The 23,050-nt window shown below is 36.7% G+C and overlaps 1 protein-coding gene across 1 annotated transcript in view; it reads left to right on the top strand.

The window, feature by feature from the left end:
* The window catches only part of MAPK11 (mitogen-activated protein kinase 11), a 30,656-nt gene extending 8,495 nt beyond the window's left edge, over positions 1–22,161 (top strand). The window contains exons 2-12 of the mRNA XM_088521872.1: positions 4,033–4,162; positions 5,055–5,113; positions 6,226–6,337; positions 7,889–7,918; positions 8,048–8,095; positions 10,127–10,241; positions 10,356–10,427; positions 12,009–12,088; positions 15,589–15,667; positions 16,236–16,409; positions 21,465–22,161. Of these exons, the coding sequence (XP_088377998.1) occupies positions 4,033–4,162; positions 5,055–5,113; positions 6,226–6,337; positions 7,889–7,918; positions 8,048–8,095; positions 10,127–10,241; positions 10,356–10,427; positions 12,009–12,088; positions 15,589–15,667; positions 16,236–16,409; positions 21,465–21,538 (973 nt within the window). The 3' untranslated portion in view covers positions 21,539–22,161. The remainder of the gene's footprint in view (positions 1–4,032; positions 4,163–5,054; positions 5,114–6,225; positions 6,338–7,888; positions 7,919–8,047; positions 8,096–10,126; positions 10,242–10,355; positions 10,428–12,008; positions 12,089–15,588; positions 15,668–16,235; positions 16,410–21,464) is intronic.
* The last annotated feature ends 889 nt before the right edge of the window (positions 22,162–23,050 follow it).

Here is a 23,050-nt window from a genome sequence, read left to right as displayed (position 1 = left end):
TTCTGTGACTGGTGGGATGTGTATATGAGTAGAGATTCTTATTTTATCTAGAGGAACAATAATAGAGATATTAAATGCAGAAGTTGACAATTAGATGCAAAAAAAACTGCTTAGTATAATTTTCAGTCATTATTTAGACAAAGTCCTCTGATCTCGGTCAAAAATCACTGTGGGCAAAGTAATGGCTGTTTCATCCTTGATCTTACTTGTCTGTCATAACTGCCAACAGTTCTGGGTTAAGAATGATCATATCTAAGGAATCTGATGCTAAGGCTATTGCAGAGTGTGTAAAGTAAGATAACAGTAAGAATTATGTTTCTTTTTTAAATCATGATAGAATTCCTGTCTAAAGTAGTGTTCCCACTTACTACTGAGGCGTTAGAGAATACTCCTCTATAGTAAATCAGAAATGCTAAATGACAATAGGCAATTTAGAAGTCATTTATTGTCAGTGCCTACAACAAATGAAATGCTAATAGTAAATAATGTCTTAGAGATGGGAGCTGACAAGCGTTAGAGTTATCTCCCTTGTATATTCTGTCCAGCTACATTAGGTAATGTAATAATTAAAACACTGCAGAATAAGCCATTTCAAATAAACATTGAAAACACTATCTGAATCACTGAAAAGATGATTTTATTTTCAGGTATAAGTCAGTTGACACAACTGGTTTGTCAAAGCTGAAGCCTGTGTTCCAAGGACCCGCAGCAGTAGAAAGTGCCTTGCAAAAGAGGAAGGAGCTGCAAGTTGTCAGCAGTTGTTTGTGAGACAGCGCAAATACCAGGAGCCCAGCACCAACCCTCTCCTGTTTTAGTTCAGAGGTAGGGAGTGTATGAGCTGAGTGCAGGGCAGGATGAGGGAAGGCGAGGGCCTCAAACTCTTCTTTTTTTCATCACAACATACCTTTGACTGGTTAAACAGCATGTTTGGAACACACTCTTTTGAATCGTTTTATTCATGGCTGTTCTCCAAAGGGCTTGTGTACATGCTAAACACAGGTGGCCGATAGAATTACCATAACTGGAGTCAGAGCTGTGCTATCCAGGGATCTCATCTAAAAACTGGATACTTGCAGGGAAATCACACAGAAAGGGGAAACTAGCTAAGTAATTTGCTTATCTATTTAATTTATCTCATGAGTGACTCCCACCACCTCACAACCTAACAACTCACTCTGGTGACTATGAAGGATTCAGGAGACGACTCAGATTGTGGCTATAATGATATGATAGGAAAAGGGAGAGACTCAGTCTGAAATGAGAGCAAACATGTAATTCTGCACAGGGAGGAATACCTGCAACATCCTGCTGCTCGTGAAAAGTGGCCACAGCAGAGATATCACAGATGCATCTCATTTTTGAATGAGACAACAAAAAAGATTAACGAAATCCATATTTTTGAACGTTTCAGTATTAATAATTTAGATTGTCCTGATGGGGAACCCAGACGTGGGAAAAACTTGAAGGCATTGACCTGATTAGTATTTGGTGCAGTTTCTAGACAGGGAAGGAACTCGTTTAAAGATTTCTCATTAGAGTTCCCAGAAATTGAGTCACTGTTTGGTGTTTTTTTTTTTTTTTTCCCTCTCTCTCTCTCAATTTGTTTCCATCCTGTATCTAAAGAGCTGCTGTCATAAGAATTACTGAAGCTAAAAAGTAGTGTTTTATACCTTGTGAAAGCTTTGCAGCCCTGAGTCATATGGAGGGTAAAAAGCGATCCCTCTAAAAGATCATCAGTTTTTAAACTACTAAAACTTACGTTTGACCTTAAAAGTGGGAGGAAGGGGATGTTTATCATGATAATGGGACTTAAAACCTAATTCTTTCTAGTGTTGTATGTACACAGTCTGTCATAAACCAGTGCAAACATGAGTGAGAAAGCCAGTGAATTACCAGCAGAGATGAGATGTTAAGCACAAACGGCTGTGTTGGGCAATGTAAGTTATTTGCCTGTATAAACACATCCTTTTACACTGGAAACAAAAGCTTTAACTTAGGATATATGTGGAGAGTAGGTATTTCCGAGACTTGTCCTGCTCTCCTTTGTTTTTGCTGCTCAGGATTACACACATTCAATTAAGTCTAATCTTTGTTATATTCAGAGTGAGGCACTGGCTTCCTTCTTATTCCTTCAGACTGACTTGTGCAACATTCGTGTCGTCTCTGTGGCCAGTCTTGTGAAATTTAAGATACCTCTCTTGTCAATTCTTCTTACACCATGCATCCCTTGAACAGAAGCTTGAGTAACACAGCATCCTCCTGTCCTGTGTCCCAACCCCACTTTCAAAACAAGTTTCTTTATCATATCCCTTCCATCCATTCCTGAGTGATTCCAGTTGTCTTCTGCTGCTTCCTTTCTTCTCGGGGAATGCCTTTCCTGAGGTGCTTTGCAAAGCCACCACTCTCTGCATCTTTAAAACTTCCCCCCAGATTCACTTCTGTGATGCTTTCAAAAAACTAGCTAAGTAATCTGCTTATCTATTTCATTTATCTCATGAGTGACTCATTCCTTCCACGGTGTCTGCAAGAAACTTGGTGATTAAATATATTTCCTCTTACTCTGGTTTTATCTAATAAAACTTTGCTACATTATGCTCTGCATTGGCCTTCTGAGAGGTTCACAGAATTCTAGGATACTTGGGTCATGATCAGCTTTTAGATGTCATTCTGTTCTTACTATCCATTTGTTGCTTCTCATTAAAAACGATTCTTTGTCTTCTGACTGTCTACAGATGCCCTTCTCTGCTCTTTGCTTACGTCTCCCTGATTTTAGTATGTGTAGGAGTCACCAACATGAAACTTATAGGATCAGTGTGTTAGTTTTGGAACCGCTCCTGGCAAGATGCTATTTGTTTCCGGCAGGTGTCTCTTACCAGAGTTTCCAGGAGTGCTTAAAATGCTAATAATAAGCAATTAATAACATCTATTTACTGTCAAGCATTGTCATGTCAACCTTTGCTACTTGCAATTTTTGTTATTTAACATTCATTGTTTTATAACTCCACAAAAGGTTTCTGCCAGATAAATGTGTGGAGGTTCATCTCTGCTTACTATTGCTCTTATTAGCAATTGCGTATTGTGTTAACCACACTTCAAACAGAAAATTTTAGATACTTTAATTGAACTACATTTTAATCTAACAGGTAACAACAACCATTTAAAGAAATAGTTTTCTTAATGAGAGAAGGTAGCTGACTGAATCTTTTTATAAATGTACTTTGTAGTGCCATAAAGTGAAATATCGAGGCATCCTTTTTATTCCTGTGTTCCGTAAAGGCAGTATTTATTTTTGGCTTACTACACTTGCCATGTCTTTCTAATGTGTAGAAAAATGGTCTCCCTTTTTGTGCAAATGGTCACATCCATACTCAATGCCCTCATCAGTGGGGCATTCCATACGTATAAAGTTAAGCACATGCTGTGTATCTGCGGCATCTGTGGACAGCAGTTCGTGACATCTACCTGCTCTTCATTTTTTATTGGTATTTCCTGAAGAAATGTGCATTGCCCTGGCTATGTCAAGATTCAGACGTGGTACTAGACTTGTGGCAGTATCTTAGAGCAAGCAAATGTTCACTAGACATAGTTAATATTGCTAGACACAACGGCAGCATTATTCTAATTATTAGAGGCTCAAGTTTGTTCACTAAGACCCGGGGTTTGAATCCTAGTATTCCCAAAGTGTCTTGATTTGGAGAGGGAGGATAGATATGCATTAATGAAGCTAATTCTTGGTTTACTTTCCCTGCCGAATGGGGAAGGATTGCCTGGGGGATTCCTGAATGTTATATAAGCATTAGAAATTTGCTAGGACTAAAACAAGGGAGCTGTAGTTGAATCCTCATGGTTAACACTGACTAGCTCTCCCAGGTGCAATCCATTAGTTAAAATGTAAATAACAGCAAAAGAGAGAGTAAAAATCACCAACAGAGGATAAGTTTCTCCAGTGAATTTTGGGATGTTTAGGCAGTAGAGAGCTTTGAAATGCACACCTAGAACATGCTTTTAATGTATCTTTCTTTTTTCCTGTAGTTCAGCCTATGATACTAAAACAAGACAGAAGGTGGCAGTAAAAAAGCTTTCAAGACCTTTTCAGTCACTTATTCACGCAAGGAGGACCTACCGAGAGCTCAGATTGCTTAAGCACATGAAGCATGAAAATGTAAGGGAAGGGTCCGTTCTTTCCCCTTCTGTTTTTTATGAGAGCTTGCAATATAGACTTTAATTTCAATTAGGTGCAGTCTTTTTAGAAAATTTTCTTCCAATTACCCAAAATATCTGGACCTAGCTACCTGAGAAGTCATGGGAAAAACTGCATTTTTATGAAAAAAAAAAAATGTTCTAATTGAATCTTGAAAATTCAAGTAATGAAATCTAATGCAAGTGGTTCTACTCCTCTCTAACTGAAGTACAGAGTTCTGCTGTCTACTATTGGGTGATATTGAAACACCCATCCTGGAAAATATATTTCAAACATGCTTTTGCTGAATTTGGTTTCTGTTGAGAAATTAAGGACAGATACTCTCAATGAAGTGAATGACAATGATATGCTTGTCTTACACAATTCACCTGTTAATCTAGCTAAAAGATAGGAAAACTTCTGCCTCCAAATAACTCAGTACTTGCCTAAAATTATGTCACAGCTGGTTGATTTCAGTGGGAATATCCGTCTGCTTAAAAGTAACTTGCTTAACTGAGGCCTAATATAGTGGGCTGAAAAATATCCTGGAGAGAGGATACTTAGTTATTTCAACAGAGCAAGAAAACCTGTGAAATTGCACATAATCTTAAGTATAACAAGTGTACAAACCATGTATCAGTTTTTCTGTAGTGAGACATTGCATTTCCTGGCTTGATTTATGATTGGCTGAAGCCTTGTTCCACCTGCTATAGTTAATATATATTTTTAATTGGTCGTGGAGATAGCTGAGTCTGTCTCGGGATAAACCACTGATTATATTGGTTTTACTAAGTTTCCAGAATATCATATGTTATGTATTTGTAATTTTCATGCCATTTTCTAAAAATAAACTGGCAGTTCACTTGTCTTTCAGGTAATTGGATTGCTAGATGTTTTTACACCTGCAACATCAATAGAAAATTTTAATGAAGTGTAAGTAACATTTTAAAATTATTTTGAGTGTTTAATGTGTAAATAGGGATAGTGCTGCTCTGGTTTTAAAAAGCGCATTCTTTTCTAATATTGCAAAGAATGCAATATGTCTTATGTAGGTTTTCCACAATAGGAAAGCAAAAGGATGGGTCTCATTTTAGTACTTTTTTGAATGGTCATTAAAGAGATCCTTCGTCCCTTGTACTGGTGAACGTTTTGTGTAACGGTTTGTTGCTTTAATGCCAATGAACTTAAAACTTCCTAAATTCAATTATGTGTTAATAGTAGATTATTTTTTCACAGCTAGATTAGATTCCTGCTCAGAAATGCAGAGAAATATTATATTGGTTTAATTAGACAAGATTCCCAATTGACCTAGGAGTAGTTTTATGTTCATATTACTCAAACAAATCATTTATGTTGTTTTTGTCAACTGGTATAAGCATTTAGGTTAACAGTTTAGCAGAGGTAATAGTAACACTTTTTAGCTTTATGGAAATTAATGGCCAAAATCCCTTTAACTTAGTGGAGTGAAATTGAACCATGAAAATTGGGACTGGTAGGTGCAGACTTTTGTACCACAAACTTTCTTTGGAAGAAAATTGATGTTTCTGCAAAACAGGTTTAAAAAATAAACCCCTCAGTTGGAGTGGAGGGATTTAAACAAAGTACCCTTATTTCAACTGATGCTGTGTTAATTTTCATCATCAGATATTCCCAGGCCTCACAGTAACCGTCATTTGGGTATCTCAGGCTTCCATTTTTATGTAGGTTGAGGTTTCCTATTCATTTCAAAACGTAGTATATTCTCCCTTCATTGCTGTAGAGCGTCATTGAGAAAACATAGATAAACTGTTAATGTGCAAGCAGTTTTTTTTTTTCTCATATTAAAGCTCATAGGTGATTTCACTATTAGACATATTAAATTTCAATGCTGAAGCCACAGCTGACTGGAAAGAATGCAAACCATATGTTAGTTCTAAACAGAGTAAGAATCTACATGGAACTGTGTAGTTACACTTAAAAGGGTCTTCTTTTGGGGTATCCCTTCTGCCAATCTTAAACGAGGTGTGTTTGTTTTGTTCTCTGGGGTGTGTATTTTATTTTCACAGGTATCTTGTGACAAATTTAATGGGTGCTGACCTGAACAACATAGTGAAGTGCCAGAAGTTAACAGATGACCATATACAGTTTCTCATATATCAGTTGCTTCGAGGTCTTAAGGTACTGTCTGAATGCAAGAATTTTAGGCTTCTCAATCAAAATGTAGTAATGGCTGGTCATTACAGTGCCAATAATTATACGCTTGTGTTTGTGTTAAGAGTACACAGATATTTGTTTCCTTTGATCAGCAGTAATCATTTCAGAAATGATCTGATTCTTTTTTAGCCAAAGATAAAACCCCAAGCCTGCAAATATTTATATGCATAGTATGTGTGACCATTCTTTGTGACAGTTAACCTTCAATCAGGGTCTATTTGAGCTATTATGGAAGGATGGATGCTTCTCATGTGATATCTCAAGTAACATGTTCTATAGCACACGGAGTGTTCACTGCCTGCTCTGAACAGGGTGAATGTCTGTAGTGCATCGTGGCAAATGATTCATGTTCATGTTTTTGGAAGACATGAACCAGTCCAAAAAGCTACAGTGCTAATTTTTGCAGAAAGCATCAAATGAGTGGAGAGAGAACCAAGTTAGCTCTGTTTTTTTAGAAAACGTGTGGAAATTTATTCTAGCAATGTACAATGTTGCACAGAATCACAGGCTTTACATTGCTTGTAAAGTCACTGTTCCCTTTAATTATATCCGTTAAAATTTACACAATAAATAGTACAGGCAATGATATTGTGGCAATTTTTTCTTCCTAAAGAATTGAAGTGTGTATATCATTTTGCTAACATTAACCATGTAATCGTCTGTAATCAGGAGATGATGTAGAAAATGCTTCCCAGTACTTGGTGAAAAGTGTTTTTTCAGACTAATGCTGATATTTTTTTTTCCTTAGGCATAATTAAAAGAATAAGAGAGGTAGAGATCAGTTGCTTTAATAGTTCACTTTTCAGTACTCATTTTTTTTAGACATGCAAGACAGGTGTATGTGCGAAAGAAAGCTGTTGCAAATCTTGGCTGTGGAACAGACTTAATAAATGGTTTTGAGCAAGTCATCTGGTGCCTGAGACAATGATTCTTATTCATGCATGCGGGTTCTGACAATTTAAGTGCAGATTTCAGTGAATAAGGATTGCGGAACTGAGCTCTTAATTGCTTTGTCTCACTTGCTTCAGTTAATAGCTTAACTAGGAAGATAGATTCTTGAATTAATTATCCAGCTTGCAGTCTTGTATAAAAGACAATGAATGGAATTTCTCCTGTCTCCGTAAAGGTAACTCCTGGTTTACATCCATGCTGCAGTAATGACAGCTTGTGCTCGTGTACCTGAGTAAGGTTTGGGCTCACTGGTGCAAGTGGTCAGCAGTATCCAGCACATGCAGCAAGGCCTGCAGAAGAAGCTGTCGGAACACAGGAAGCTTTGACCTGGATTCTGTAGGGAACCACTGTCTCAGCACGGTTAATTCTGTTGCAAACAGCGCTCTGGTTTCTCCTCTCTTCAGCTAGTGTGAAAAACAATAGGGCTAAAACAAGTTAGTCATATCTACTGCATTCTGTACATGAAATCATCAGTTTCAATATCAAAAATACAGATGTAGTGACTTATTTCTTCTTTTACTTATACCTTCAAATTTTATTTTATTTTTTCTCTCTGTTTCACAGTATATTCACTCAGCTGGAATCATCCACCGGGTGAGTCCACTCAGTGTTATAATAAAAATGAATAGAGCATGTCCTTACATATGTGTTATTAAGACATTGCTCTAATATGCTTTAAAAGGTTGCAATAGTATCTGACTAAGTCTGTCTGTTCTGGTGCAGGACCTGAAGCCCAGTAACCTGGCTGTGAATGAAGACTGTGAACTGAGGGTAGGAGTCATGTCACTGTTACTGGTGCCCTCAGCATACAAGAAAAACATTTCCATTAACATGTGTTTTCTTCCAAATATTAATTTATTGTTGAAAAAAAATCTTTGCAAAATGCTCAGCTTTACTTCCTCACTGAATGTACATAGGCTAATAATTTGACCCATGAGTGAGTACATCAGCTGAGTATGTGATATGTGTCTACATCTGCATTGTTCATATGAAGAACTTAGTAACTTATATTTCTAGTGAATTTACAAACTAAATTACATAATGATATGAGAAAAAAGATGCCAAAATTACCAATATTACAGTTACATTATCAATTATAGGCAGTAAAAACAAACTAACAACAAAAATGTTGTCCACACTTCTGAAATACTATTACAATGCCCATGTCCATAAAAAAAGTATCTTCCTGTATCTATGTGTATCTATATAATAAGAATGAGAATCTAGGGAAGGAAGAGATGTCTTCTTACTTTTTAAATATAAAGGCTCCAGAAGCCAGAAGTTTAGCGTTTCTCTACGACAGGAAAAAACTTCTATATGAGAATAGGATTCTGATATAAACTTTATTCCAGCAACGAGAGATTTCAGAAAAAAAAAATCCAAATGTTACGAGATCAGCAGAAAATCGCAGTCTTGATAAGAGAAATGTGGTTAGTTTCTAGGACTAATTCTGATTAATGCTAAGAAACTAAGTTCCTATTTGTTGTAGTGAAAGTTGCAGATGCTGAGCAAGTTTCATATTTATGCTTTTTGATGATACTTTGCTTATATTTATTACTTGACATCCTCTCATACCATTTTTTGTTTTAATAATTAAAAAAAAGATGGATATTCCACTATATAATCAAAAACTAAATAGAGGCAAAAAGAAGGAAGATGTGTTTGTGTGTACACATTTGATAGAAGAGATCAGCTACTAAAAGTCTATTATTATAGAATGAGTCTATTATATAAAAGTATATTAAAAGTGAATATGCTAGTGTATATATTAATATTTCTCATCAATATTATTACTTTTAAATTGTTTTATAACTGGGCAATTTTGAATAATATATAAAATCATCTTACTCCCCATGAAGATGCTATCTGCTTAATAAATAATACTAGGTCCCATCAGGGACGTGTGATTGATCCCAATTCCCATTTCTATTTCAAGAGAAGTAAAGTATCTCAGGTGAGTGACTTAATGAACAGCTCTGAAGCTTGGGTGGTGCACTTTCAAAAGAGCATGTCTCAAAGTTAAGGATACCTTTTAGCTATGTAATTAGTAGGATGTAGACTAATCAAAAGACAGAAGATGAAGAAATGAGCAGGAAAAAAAAAAAAAGAATTGAAATAACTTCCTGTCATGCAAGCTTAGCAAAGGAGAGCACATGGAGGCTAACATTTTGCCATCAAGCATGCGAGTAATGTATGTATTTAAACAGAGCTCATTTGTTGTTTCACAACAGGGAATTTTGTTGAAAACGGATGATATGTGATATAGTTGTACCTTGTTATGTAGGATATATGCCTTTCTCTCCTAGTGTCATGAGAATGATGTGTGATTTGAGTGAATGCTAACTCGTACATAGCAACACTTAAATAGATGGGAGAGGGAATCAATAGAACTTCCGGGGATTTCAGATTAGCTTGTGGTATCTTTAAGTGTTGTGGCTAGCGGCCTTCAGAGCTGACATTTTACACAAATATTCCCAGTTGATAATAAGCACAGCAATAGTACTTATTTTCAGCAAATTAATGCCAAAGGAAAATTGAGCTTGAGGAAAAATGTAAGGTTTGTCTTAGAGGGCAAACTGCCGCAACGTTATAGCCAAATATCCATGGCCAGGTACCTCATTTAGGGAATGTACAGGTGATGCGGAGCAGGCAAGCAGATGAGCTCCTCCTCCACAGCATGCTGCAATTTTCCTTTACTGAAAGTGAGGTACTTGGACACCTGGATAAGCTCAAAAGTAAACAAGGAAGAAAGTCAGCTCCTGTAGCAGAATTAACAGCAGATTTCTTTTTGCTATTATGTAGATTTTAGACTTTGGTTTAGCTCGACAGACTGATGATGAAATGACTGGATATGTTGCAACAAGGTGGTACAGAGCTCCAGAAATTATGTTGAACTGGATGCACTACAATCAAACAGGTAAATTATAAAGACTTGCATTTTGCTTCAGGCGGATGTAGTTACACTAAGAGGCAAAAGCTTAATGATCTCTCATTCATTGTACATATTTCTGTGTTTTTTTTTTTTTGGTAGTTGACATCTGGTCTGTTGGATGCATTATGGCAGAGCTATTAAAAGGGAAGGCCCTATTTCCAGGAAATGATTGTATCCTTGACATAAAATACAAATTCTGTCTAGTTCTCCCTTTCTTTTTTTGTAATGACTGAAGTGTCTCCATCTTTCAGGTAACAAACTTCCAAAAAAGCAATTTTTACTAGTCTCTTAGTTTAGTGTTATGATAGCTGAGTATGAAACTGGTGGATGGGGGCAGGGGGAAGTAACAGATGTTCCTAAACAGTAATGTCATGTTTGCTGTTTATTTTGTATGTTGTATTTAAATAGTAGCCTAGTTACACACACGGATGAAATCTGTTCTGTTGTATCCATTTGAAATGACATACATAAAAGTGAAGCAGAGAAAAGCTAGTATTTTTGGATCAACTAATAAATATATATTTTTTCAGATAGATGTTTTCAGGCTCAGAGGTTCCTAAAATCTAAAGAAATTAACCCTTACATAGTAAAGGAATCAATAGATTAATAGGCATATTATGTCCTATTTCAAAGAAAAAAGAAAAAGAAGGAAAAATTGTTTCCTGATATTCCATAAAAGCAACAAAATGCTCTCTCTTGCACTCCTTTCTGGTCCCTGCTGGAGTGTCAGTGAATTCCATTGATGTTTCCTATGCTGACAGGAGGGAAGAAAAAAAAAAGTTAGGAGGAAAATTAACAAAAGAAAACTAAAGAAAAAGCAGATAGTGAAGAATGAGGAGTAATTGAATTAGAAGAGGAAAGCCTTTAATATGAGAAATAAATTCTGCTATACTGAATACTGACTCTTACTACTGTGAACCAAAAAAAGGTAATTTCTGTTAAAATTCAAGATACTGACATCTGCAAAACAAGGGGACGTTTGAATTGCCTGAAAAACTGTTAAGAGAGGGAATAAGAGACGTTGTCACCCAGCTGATCTGTGTGTGAAGCTCATCCTTATTAGCACAGGCATTACGCAGATGTTTATCATATGGATGATGACTGTACTGTCGACTGATTACCTGACAGATATGTCATATCTAGAGAAAAATAGTAAATCTACATTTCCGAAATAAGATACTTTTGCTATTAGAAAATATTGTCTACAATTACATGATTCCATCAACTTAATTAAAACATAAAATAACCTTGAGTATCTAGGGAAAATGAAATGTACTTTACTGGTCACATATGACAATGAAAAATGTGCATTTTAAAGTTTTTAATCTTAAAAGTGCTATAGAATGGATGTAGAAATCTACCAAATGAGAATTTTCTACTTAATGGATCTCAGGTCAATAATCTAGCCCAATTTCTGTTCTTCAGAAATCATTCATATCACTGTGACATAAGCATGCAATTAAAACTGTGCTTGTGAATGTATTGAATTGAGAGCTAGGAAGGGGCAACAATATTTTATAGGCACGTTTTTCCACAGATAGGCACACCCAACAGAGATGCAGATAGTGCAATAGAGAGTACGATGCTCTAGAACCAGGCTTCAGCAGCTATGAGCTGATGCAGTTCCCTGAACAGTGATGGTGCTCACTAGCTTAAATATTTTAACCCTATTGTGAATTGTTTAAACCCAAAAGCATTGTCTGCTGTTTTATTTTTTGTTATACTCCCTTTAATTTTCCTGAAATAATGTAGATATCGATCAGCTAAAGAGAATAATGGAAGTTGTGGGTACTCCCAGTTCTGAACTTCTGAAGAAGATATCATCAGAACATGTGAGTTCACGGCCTCATTCAGTTAAATGATATTTCATTGTTCCTTTCTCTGATTGCCTTTGTATGCCATTGGTTGTATTACTTGGATATGCTGATATCCTGATTTGGAAATGAGCAAATACCTTAAAATCTTTTTTTTTTTTTTTCCTCCCTCCTCTCCCCGGCTAGAATGGTACTATTCAAAAAATACTCCCTTTAGAGATGTCCAAATGCCTTGACTATCAGTAACTATCAGGTGAATTAATTTTGATACTTGTTCTTCTATACTTAGTTTTGTTCCTGATGATTTTTTTTCCTGATATCCTTAACGTTAAAAAAACAAAACAAAAAAACCCCAGATGTTCAGCTTGTAGCATTAGATTGTTGTTATTAAATCTGATGTCTTTCATTTTTACATTTTCTATCCTTGAGGGATGAAACCAGGTATACCAGAATCAAATACTGTTTGTGTTGCATGGGTGCTCTTATTTGGATGGCTAATTTGAGCCTGGTTTTATTCATGTCTTAGTGCTTGTGTGAGGTCAGCTGTCACGGCAGTGTCTGCACTGGCAACCATGTGATTTGTCACTCTCCATACAGCTTTTATGAAGACAGTAATGCAGCAAATGAAATATGCCATGTTTTAAAGTTTCACTTTAAACAATATCCGTGGATATTCAGCTATGTTGTAGGAATGAAATGTATAAAGTATAAAGGTTTATAAAGTCAGGTGACGGGTACAGTACAAATTCAGATAAAGAAAAGCACGACGATATCAACAACTGAAGCTGTTGACATCTTTCTCTTGTTAAACTACCGTCTCAACTGTTTTTCCTGAGGCTATCCAAAAGTCAAGGCAGAGCTGCTTTTGCTTATCATCCAGAAAGTTAGGTGGTCAGGAAATGAGGCCTGTAAGATTTTTTTCACACAATCAGTGGACTGGTAAGATGGAATAAAGAGTAGATTAAAAAAAAACACTTAGTTGTAACTTCCTCTTTCATCCTTCTGCTCAAAGCTTAGTGAAGAGTATGAGCTTAGTTGGAAAAGGTAAATGAGGCCAGTCTGGTGCTTTGGACGACAGGTTTATAACACTCATGCCTACTTTTCAGCTCATATGTATAAATTGATGAGTTTTCTTTGAACTTTAAGTGAATATCAATACCAGTAGGTTAAGTTAGAAAGAACAATAGGAGAACTAGACCAATATTACATATCCTGGAGGTCAAAGCATACTGAAAAATCATCATCATAAGCCAGTGTGCAGTTCTAGAGTTTGTGTCTACGTGTCAGAAGGACTGGGACAGGAGAGGAACAGTCTTCATACCAGGGGACAGCACCAACAAGCAGGTCTAGTATCTGTTCCAAGTGCTGTTCTAAGCACAGGTACTTATGTAACCTCTCTGGTTTTCAGAGCTTGTGACTTCTGCAGTAACGCAGTCAGAGTAGCTCACCCAGACATGTGACTTGACCACCGGGTCAGTGTGAAAGCTTTTTGATTATGAGATTAAACATCTTAAACATTAAAATTAAAAATTTATTTAACAGCAAGATTAAAGATTTTCTGAGAAGTCAACCCTCTTTTCAGTTATAAGGTGGGTGTTAGAGAACTGGAATTTAAAGGATGAGTTTCATGGGATATTCCAGCACAGGGTACTGAGCTGCTTCGTCAGTCTTTCATATTAACACAGGTTTATACTGCAATTGCATTCCACTACTTTCAGGCTAATTTAAAAAAAATCTACATCCTGTTGGATGAGTCTCTGTGGTGAATAGGGGCTCAGAGGCGCGGTTGATGGTCACTTTGACAGGCCTGAGTTATTTTCAGACGACTTCTGGACAAGGGTGAAGGTAATCTGGGCCCTGTCTTAGTCGTGGTACAGAAACAAATGCCCAATCCACAGACGTTTGTCATAAGATAAATCTACTTGGTGCTTCCTAGGCCATAGTTTCTATGCAGGAATGTCTTGACAGTTCTCTATTGCTCTGCTGTTTATACATATGTATAAATTCCCTAAAAAACATTCTCCTAATAGGAGCTACACAGCCTGAGTTTCCAGCTCACGTTTGTTACCCTCATGATTTTTTAAGGCCATAGAATAGGTGAAGTGAATCCTGTGTTTGCCTGTTCTTTAAACATCATGCTCTGCATGACTAGCTACAGCTGCTAAGCAAATCATCCCTAAGAAAGCCTAGCTATCAGTCCCGACAATAAAAAGAGAAAAATGCTAATACAGTTTTAACAGATAAAAGAAACAATGAAGTCTTGCTTCCATTAGGACTGGAACCTTATTAAGATTCTGAAGTGCATCACTAATGGTCTACAGTTATGCTAGAATTTACTTAGTTCTAATAAAAAGGAGAAAAAATAGACTTGCTTTGTTAAATTAGAACACTATTTGAAAGGAGACCGTTTTGTAACAATTCAAAGTACCTTTATATCAGTTCACTGTAGCTGCAGAAAATAAGATAATGGCAGTGTGACCTGGAAAGGGTACAAGTTTCATTTGTGTGGCTGTAGGATTTCATAGATAACACGTAGAGTATTTTATAGTAGCTTCACTTTACGGTATTCAATGAGTTGATCAGTCCTTAAGGCACTTCCTCAATCCTCCATCTCCTGTTCAACGTAAAGGCATGAAGTGGCTCGGTATGAGCTTCATTCTGCTTTGTGTATCCAGTAGGCCAAGGATGGTTAGCTTCCTTAATGAACTTATGGAAGTGCCAACAGGGAGACTCTTCCTCTAACACAGATGGGTGTTTTAAAAGGATTCAGATCTGTTCAGAGACTAACTGTTTCTTTTAGTAATTCAGACTTTCCTCCTCTGTAACTTCTTCATTTTCAGAACTGCCAGGTCTGTCTACAGTCTTTAGGATCATTGTACAACTTCCTCAGTTTACCCATAAGCATTTCCCTTATCTCTTCACCTCATCCCAGAATTTCATGGCTCTTTCAGTGCTGAGCATCATGCTCACATCTGTGAATGGGATGTAAGGATAGGACTTCATAGCTCTGTTTGGATGAGCCTTTCACAGCTATGGACTCTAGGCAAGCTGTAAATTGTCTTAAGCTTCTGAAGATCTGTGCCCTGGGAGTATCAAGGAGAATTCTCTGTTCTTTGGTCAGGGAAACTATTACTCAGCACAGGAGAGTTGGAAGGGAAGGAAGCAGAGCGGATTGTACTAGTTTGCTGAGGGTAATGATTTATGTTGCAGTTTCTGGTTGAAAGATAAATGCATTGCGTTCCCTGGCAATATATAGCAATGAACCAGTTTGTGTATGTGTTAGTACTTAACGTTTTCACCTAACTCTTAGAGCAAAATACACGTTTAAAATCCTCTTGTCTAATAAGCCCAAGTATGAGTGATTGTTAAAACAAAGTCACACACTGATTTTACATAAAGAACATTTCCTGTGTATAAGAAATGGAACAACTGCTACTTTTACTTTTTTAGACTTGATATTGTCCCTGTTGGGCAAAATCTAACATTTGTGTGTGTGGTATGTATTGATTTATTCCCAGGCCAGGAAATACATTGAATCTCTTCCCCATATGCCTCAACAAGATCTGAAGGCAGTGTTTCGTGGTGCCAATCCATTAGGTAAGAAAGTCAGACTGCTAAAGTTCAAATCCTTCACTACCACATAAACTCAAGTCCTGCTTTGCTATATGATCCCATAAGAATCACTAGACCATGGAAAGAGAATTCTTTAACCTTTCATTCTGAGACAGTTTTCCCTTCACAAAGCCTATGTATTTTGTTTCTGATGGAGATTACAGGAATCTTCTGAAGGAAATAGTCTGGGTGAAAAGGCAACGAGTGTTTTAGAAAGCAATTTTATATAGCAGGAATAAGTAAAAATGTCACTAGATCTAGAATGAAGGCACCATTTCTGGTTCAGAATGGCCAAGAGTTCTCAACTGCTAGCATGAAGAAAAATATTCCAGGAAGTATAGATGCTTCATTGGCCTTTTTGAATATCATTTTATATTATTTTTATTATATTTTATATAATATTAATTTATCAGCTGCTGTATATGGCACAAGCACAGAAAATTCTACTCTGCTAGTAAATCTTCAGTAGTTGTTTGTTATATACGATTGCCCCTCTCTCTTACTTCTAGACAGTCTCTTCTGGCTTTGATAGGAGTTTTGCTTTTTCTCTTAGCTGTAGATCTTCTTGAGAAGATGCTTATATTAGACAGCGATAAAAGAATTTCTGCCTCAGAAGCACTTGCACATCCCTACTTTGTACAGTATCACGATCCAGATGATGAGCCTGAGGCCGAGCTCTATGACGAGTCAATAGAAAATAAAGAACGAACTATAGATGAATGGAAAGGTAAGAGAGGACTGCACACGTGACTTAATACTTTCCACTGCTTCTAACCAGAATATTTTAAGCTCTGAAACCTCAGAAATGAGATAAGTCCATATGTTTGTGAGACTGGACAGATGAAAAAGGTTGTCCTTCCTCTGCATATTTCACTGTCTTCTCTTCAGTGCTTGTTGCCTTCAAATATTCCCCCATTGGTGATAGTTTACCATAGTGCAGACTGAACACCAGGGTACTCTGCATAATGAAAGCTTAAGTGGTGTTTGCAGGAACAGAGATGCATGTACTTCATGTTGGCCCTTGCTGTAAAGGTGAATTTCCACCTCAATACTTTTCCTGTATGCTTTCCCTGTATGTTAAAAAACAGATTCCAAGTAAGGTAGTCCATTTAAATGATATATGGTGGTTATATTAGTAAGGAAATCATAGGATACAGGTAGATGGGGCTATTTCGTATTTTCTAAACATACTGTCTTTGCGAAGCAGAAGGCTGAATTGTAGCTTTAAGGGGAAGATTAAAAATTTCTTTCTTTCACCTGAATATGCATGTCCATGGATGTTTGTGTACACCCTGTAGATAGTTTAGAAAAAATAAACAGCACTTGGCCTGTCTGTGCTTTGAATAGTAAAGCACAGAATAGTCAAGACTGTAGGAGCTACTTCACCTGCTGACCTTGCCTAGTATCTTGTATGGATTTCACCTGTGGCCCACAAATGTGAGCTAACGTAAAATACTTTATAAAGACTAGGCATGACAAAGTTTAACAGGATAATTTAGTGCCAAAAGAAGGAGCCTTTGACAGAAGGATTGGCAGCTGCTTTTTTCCTGATAGATTTTTAGGCTCTTACAGTCTGAATATCTGCCCATTGGAATTGATGGCTGTAAGGAAGTGAAGTGCCTACCTCTCGTTCACTGAGAACTGAACAGCTCTGGACACCAGAGAAGAGCCTTCATGTCCAGGCTCCCATGGAGAATGTGCTCCTTGCCCTCAAGACTGGAGGCAATTTCTATTTCACTTGAGCTCCTGCCACAGTATCATCTTTTTCACCTTAGGAATAGGAAAACTTGAACCAGAGAGGTGATGGAGCTGCCTCGGCCTGCTTGCACCTTTGCAGGAAGAATTTGTTTTATTGAATCTCCAGCAGATTTAAAGCACTTTGCACTGCTACGATATTACAGGCACTCGTGCCAGCTCTGAGGCTGACCCAAGGAACCCAGCAAGTCTGATGTCAGCGTGTTCATGCTGGCAGTTGAGTCATATGGCCTGACCTGTCTTGGGGGTTTTCTAAATCATTTTTATGTCTATGCAAATAATACAGAGCAGCAACTCTTCTCTAGGAGGTTAAGGATGGCTTCCTATCTGAAAGCAAGGGAATTATCTGATGGGAGAAATTTTTTTTTTCAAGTGGTTTTTCACATGCAAGTTGCTAGTAAAGTTAAACTAAAGGACTGTAAGCTGCTCTGGGGGCAAGGCTAGCAGGCTGACTACAGCAAATTCACCTTAGAAAAGGTAGGAAATGAATCTCTGACAATAAAGCAATATCCTAGCACCCTGGAAAGAATTTTGTACAATTCCAATGAGTGTACAAAAATTGAGAACTGACTGGTGTCAGTTATTCCTGCTGTGTGCCAACATACAACACTTCACATGTATCTCATTCAGCACAATCAATGCTTGATTTGCTACAGTGGTTGACTTGTTTTCTGCTGCTTCTTTAGCTGACTGAGTCTTCAACAGGAAAGTTTAACAATTTCTGATTCATGAAACTTAGCATTTCATCACCAACAAAAGTGTTAAAATTATTTGGGGAACAATCTTAGCTGAACTTCTGAACTGAAATGGGGAAGTAGAAGTGACTTCTCTAGGAAAGACAACATATTCTGCAGTGTGTATTTTTGTACATCACAGTCCTTAGTGGAACTACAGATTAAATTCCTTCTTCATGCAGAAAAAAGACCTGTGAGACAAAGATCTCAGAATTGTGCAAGCTCTGCTTCCTGGCAATATTTTTATCATGGGAAATAAACTTCCTGCACACTTCCACAAAGTTCATATAGCATTAAACTAAGAAAGCTTCTGTGCTCTGAAAACAGAGAAAATACTAAGTTTGTGACTGCTTCAGTTATTTGCCTTACCTAGAACTTTCTCCTTCACTATTTAAAGCATTTTCTACTAGCATTTTCTAACTATATCACATTTTTTCAGATGCTGAATTGAAGCAAATATGTACCTGCTTTCTCTGTGTTGAATAATTAAGAGAACAGGCAGGTTTTCATAGTTTTTTTTCTGTACGGTCATTCTTTAGCAGGCCAAGAAATCATTCCTCCAGATTAAGCATACTAACATTTTAAGGCATTGCATTAAGCTTATTAACATGTTAATGTTCTTTATTACATGGACTTAGAAAATTCAGAAGCTTTAAGTATTGAATTATTTAATTTTAATGAGTTTCAACTGTAGACTGAATACAAAACTAATGTCTCATTTCTTGTCTTGATTTCCTGAAAAAAATGTGTACTTTTCTTAATACGTTCTTTTTTTGGCATTTTGATATTCATGAATCCATACATTTTAGCAAAGCATTATCCTAACAAATATTTATTAATCTTTCCTAACCAAAAACTACTGTTCTGGTAAAACTCAGGAGTTCTAACAATATTATTAGTCTTATTACTATTTTATGAGCATATTTTAATAACGTAATGCTTATAAACCTAGAAAGGGGATTAAAAGCATAGAAGTTTGTTTTTCCATTTTGTTTTCCTTTCACAAGTAAATTAACAGCCTTGACTATTCAATGACTTTTTGACATCATATCAAGTAATTGTACCTGTGGCTCCTTGCTCTCACTTATTTATCATGTAAGAAAGCCTGTCACCCCAATAATGTAATAACCTGTTCAGATTTTTTGCCTTGTTAGAAATAAAACTTAACCAGTTAAGTTTTAGAACACTGTTAGAAATAAAACTTAACTATTGTCAGCAATATAACTGTGAGGCCAGTGCATATGAAAGGCTTTATTTATAACAAGGCTTTATTTAAAACAACTTATTTATAACAATATTTATAGCTTTATTTATAACAATTAACTTTCCAATATTCAAATTCTATTCATGTGCAACTGAGATTGTTACACTTAGAACATAATAAAAATAGTTCTAATGAACTGAGTGAATAAAAAAACATTTTTTAATATAATGTTACAGTACCTTTTGTAAATAAAATAATGAAAATGTTCCTATAGCATTAATGCCTGTAGTAATTCCATTATCTTTACAAGAACAGGCTGTCAGGTTGTTTGAAAACAGCAGAATTAACCACATACAGACTTGTAGTTTAAGTTAGTTTTGAGATTAAAACATGGCTGGAACAGGGACAAGAAAGACATGAACTCAGACTTTTTCAGTCTTCTGAGAATGCTCTGTTTTGATTTCCACGAAGCTTTTAAACCCATTATGCTTGGCATAGTCGAAGAAAATATTTTTATGAGACAATAATGTGACTATAAGAGGACTCAAACAAATAAAATCAATATCCAAGAGCAAGAATGCCTGAGGACAAAGGGCAGAGAAACTGCCCTCAGAGTCTGCGTGACCCCCAGGTTTGTTTCTGGCCCCAGCTTGACAGCACCTCATGGCAGAGGTGAGAACAACTAGGACACAGTTGTGCACACTTCTTCTGTGCACATAACAAATATTTTCAGCTGTGGTATGTGCCCCATTTAAATAAAATGATATCAAAAGTCACTGTGTGCATGAAATGTATTGTTAATGAAGGACTGTCCCAGTTTCTCAGTGGCATCTTTTCTCCTCTCTTCCTGTTCACATTAAAAGTCAGTAGTGATTGATTCTGAGAGAGACTGAGCACCTAAAGTGAAATGTGATTTTGGACATCTTTTCTTCTTTTCATCCATATTTCCTTGGCCCCTGTGAGATACGGTGGAAGGTTGCAGCCTAGGTTAATGTGGGTAGTTTCCTGGCATGTTTTTATAAGTTTATTCAGACCAGTCCCTGCCTCACCTAACCAGTCCTTCAGCCTTAGGAATTCTGCTCTGGCATTTCTTTGGGAGAAAGTGCCAGCTCGTTAGGTTGAGCTGGCGTGTTGGTCATGTTACACGGTGCTGCAGTGTCACATAATCAAAGCACAAGCAAGATTCAGCCCTAAGATTTTTATGCAATTTCCAGAGCAGCGCCAGATCCATTCATACACAGATTGGCTCTGTCTGACTTCAGATTTTTTTTAAATAAACTAGATAATAGGTATAAGTTTGAAACGACTTAACAATCAGGCAGTATTTGAAAAGCAGATGCTGAGGAAATGTGCCTTTAGCCACTTATTTATGTGTGAGCTGGATTTGGTACATAAAAATCCGTTAATCTAAATTGAGAAAATACATGGGAAGGAGTCACTGACATATTTTTCCATTACTTTGCAAGGCAGAAAATATGGCATGTGAGCATGGCAAGATGAAGAACTATTTCTAAAGCAATGTAAAATAGAAGAGAACACATCTTTCTCATTCAAGTCTTTCGTAGTGAAAATAGGACTGTGTTGCATGATCCTTAGGCAAAAGAATATTTCATCAAAAGACCTTTAATTAGTTAAAATTAAAAAGAAAATCCCAGAACCCAAGGCATTAGTACAGAATTCCCAGTGATTTATAGTGAAGGCTGAGATGATAAAGAACATTCTCCGCAGTTAAAACCTGTCTGGGAGCTTTTAGAGGTTCCATTTTATGTCACCTTTTGTCTTTTATTACGTCATTTTGGTAGGGCATTCTGACAGCGTAATCTCTGTGTCCATTTCAGGGTCGTGTGTTTTAGTATTAGCTGTAAAGGACGGACCTGTGGTAGAAAAATAGCATCTGTGAACCTGATTCATACCCTGAAGCTAACAGTTTTCTAGAGAATTCAATCTATTTTTGGGTATAGCCCTACGCAATACGGCTGGAAAGACAAACTGCAAATCACGTGTATCCATTTAATTGCATGGGCTAGAATAATTTTCTTTTAAGGAGAGCATCACGTAATCTTCTCTCTTCCTTACCCCCTCTCTGCAGAACTTACTTACGAAGAAGTGATGAGCTTTAAACCACCTGACTTAAAAATGGATAGCCTGGAAATAGAACAGTAAATACAGGCAGCTGTGTTTTGCCTTGCTGCACTGCGAAGACTGTTAAAATATAACCACACAATTTAACCTGTGTTCAAGAGTAGATTTTACTATCCAAAGATGTTGGAGAAGATGTGGGCAAGCAGATACATTACACAGAAACCACGTGTTGTCTGTTTTTTTGCCTTGTAATATGAATGTATTCCCAACACATGAAAGGATAAAGAACTGCTTCATTCTGACAAAATGATGCACTGAGTTCTGTTTAACTGTTTCCTGCATGTTTCATTTTATCAGTTGTACTGCCAAAATGAAGGTGACTTTTTAAATTAATTTTGGAATCGTGCATTTAAAGCATGAATGTATACAAACATAAACATAGAAATCCATAAAAGCAATCTGTTTTTTTTTCTTTTTTTCCTTTTTTTTCTGTTAACCTAATTAACCTAATTTTCTGTGTTTGTTTGTTTTCATTTTATTTATACTTAGTGCCTTTATGGAGAGGGTGTGGTAGTGAGATAGACAGAATATGCATATGTAGTCCTATCTGTGGTGGTCTTATGAATATACTGGATGTCTCTCAAATGATCTAACCCCAGTCGGAAGTCAGTAAAAATAAATCATTGTCTCCTGTTGCCATTAAAGTGTCTGTTCTCATTATTTTCCCTATATGTATATATACTTTTTTTAACAGCACAAAGTTTATGAGAACATTTCAGTCTGTGATGCTGCTCCTAGCCATGCCACTGGTTGGTAAATGTGCACAAGAAGGTGCGCCAGCTTCTCTGCAGCTTCTGCAAACTGCAGCAAAAGCTGCCCCAGGCTCCGATGTCGGGATACTGGGATCAGGCAACGGCTTTGAACCCGGGATTCCTCATTATCTCATTTGCCTTTATTAAGTCCTTGGAAAATTAATCTTGCCATTGGAAGACAGGTCAGAACACGGAGATTTAAGAACAGCCTGGGAATGTGTGAAAACCCAAATACCGGTCTCCCTGGGGTGTCCTCTTAAGCAAAATCTCACTTTCGGGCTTTCCAGCTCTGAAAAGGTGGAAAATCAAAATGTAAATGGCAAACTGCAGGATATATTAGATACAAAGATATGTTAAAGAATTACATTTATCATTTCATTTCCTCCAAAGGCATAATATTGATAGAGAAATATCCTTTGACAGGAGATTCCTTGAAGTTTAATGGCTGTGTCTTTCTCATATCCTTCTGATTGCACAAACATGTTGTTTGTTTCTGTGTCTTTTTCTCACTCTGTCAGTGTCAGTCAATTTTGGAAGTGACTTTTTATAATATTTAGGTTTTCTGCAACTTCTGTCATTAGATTGAGTTGTACAGCTATTAGGTGAGCTAATGAATTCTCTTTCATTTACTTACCTTCCACTTACCTTTTCTATGTAAATCTTTTTCTTAATAAACAGAAACAAAAAAATTGTAAGTCCAAGAACCTTTATTTTTTCAATTATACTTAATATATTACTTGATAAATAAAAATAATTTTATTTAAAATAGTTGCTAATTTGT

Source organism: Tinamus guttatus, unplaced genomic scaffold, assembly GCF_059628265.1.
Source record: "Tinamus guttatus ecotype Peru unplaced genomic scaffold, ASM5962826v1 Tinamus_guttatus_pri_ptg000138l, whole genome shotgun sequence".
Taxonomy (NCBI): domain Eukaryota; kingdom Metazoa; phylum Chordata; class Aves; order Tinamiformes; family Tinamidae; genus Tinamus; species Tinamus guttatus.
Note: the sequence above shows the minus strand (reverse complement) of the source record. Positions and strands in the feature narration are given on the sequence as shown.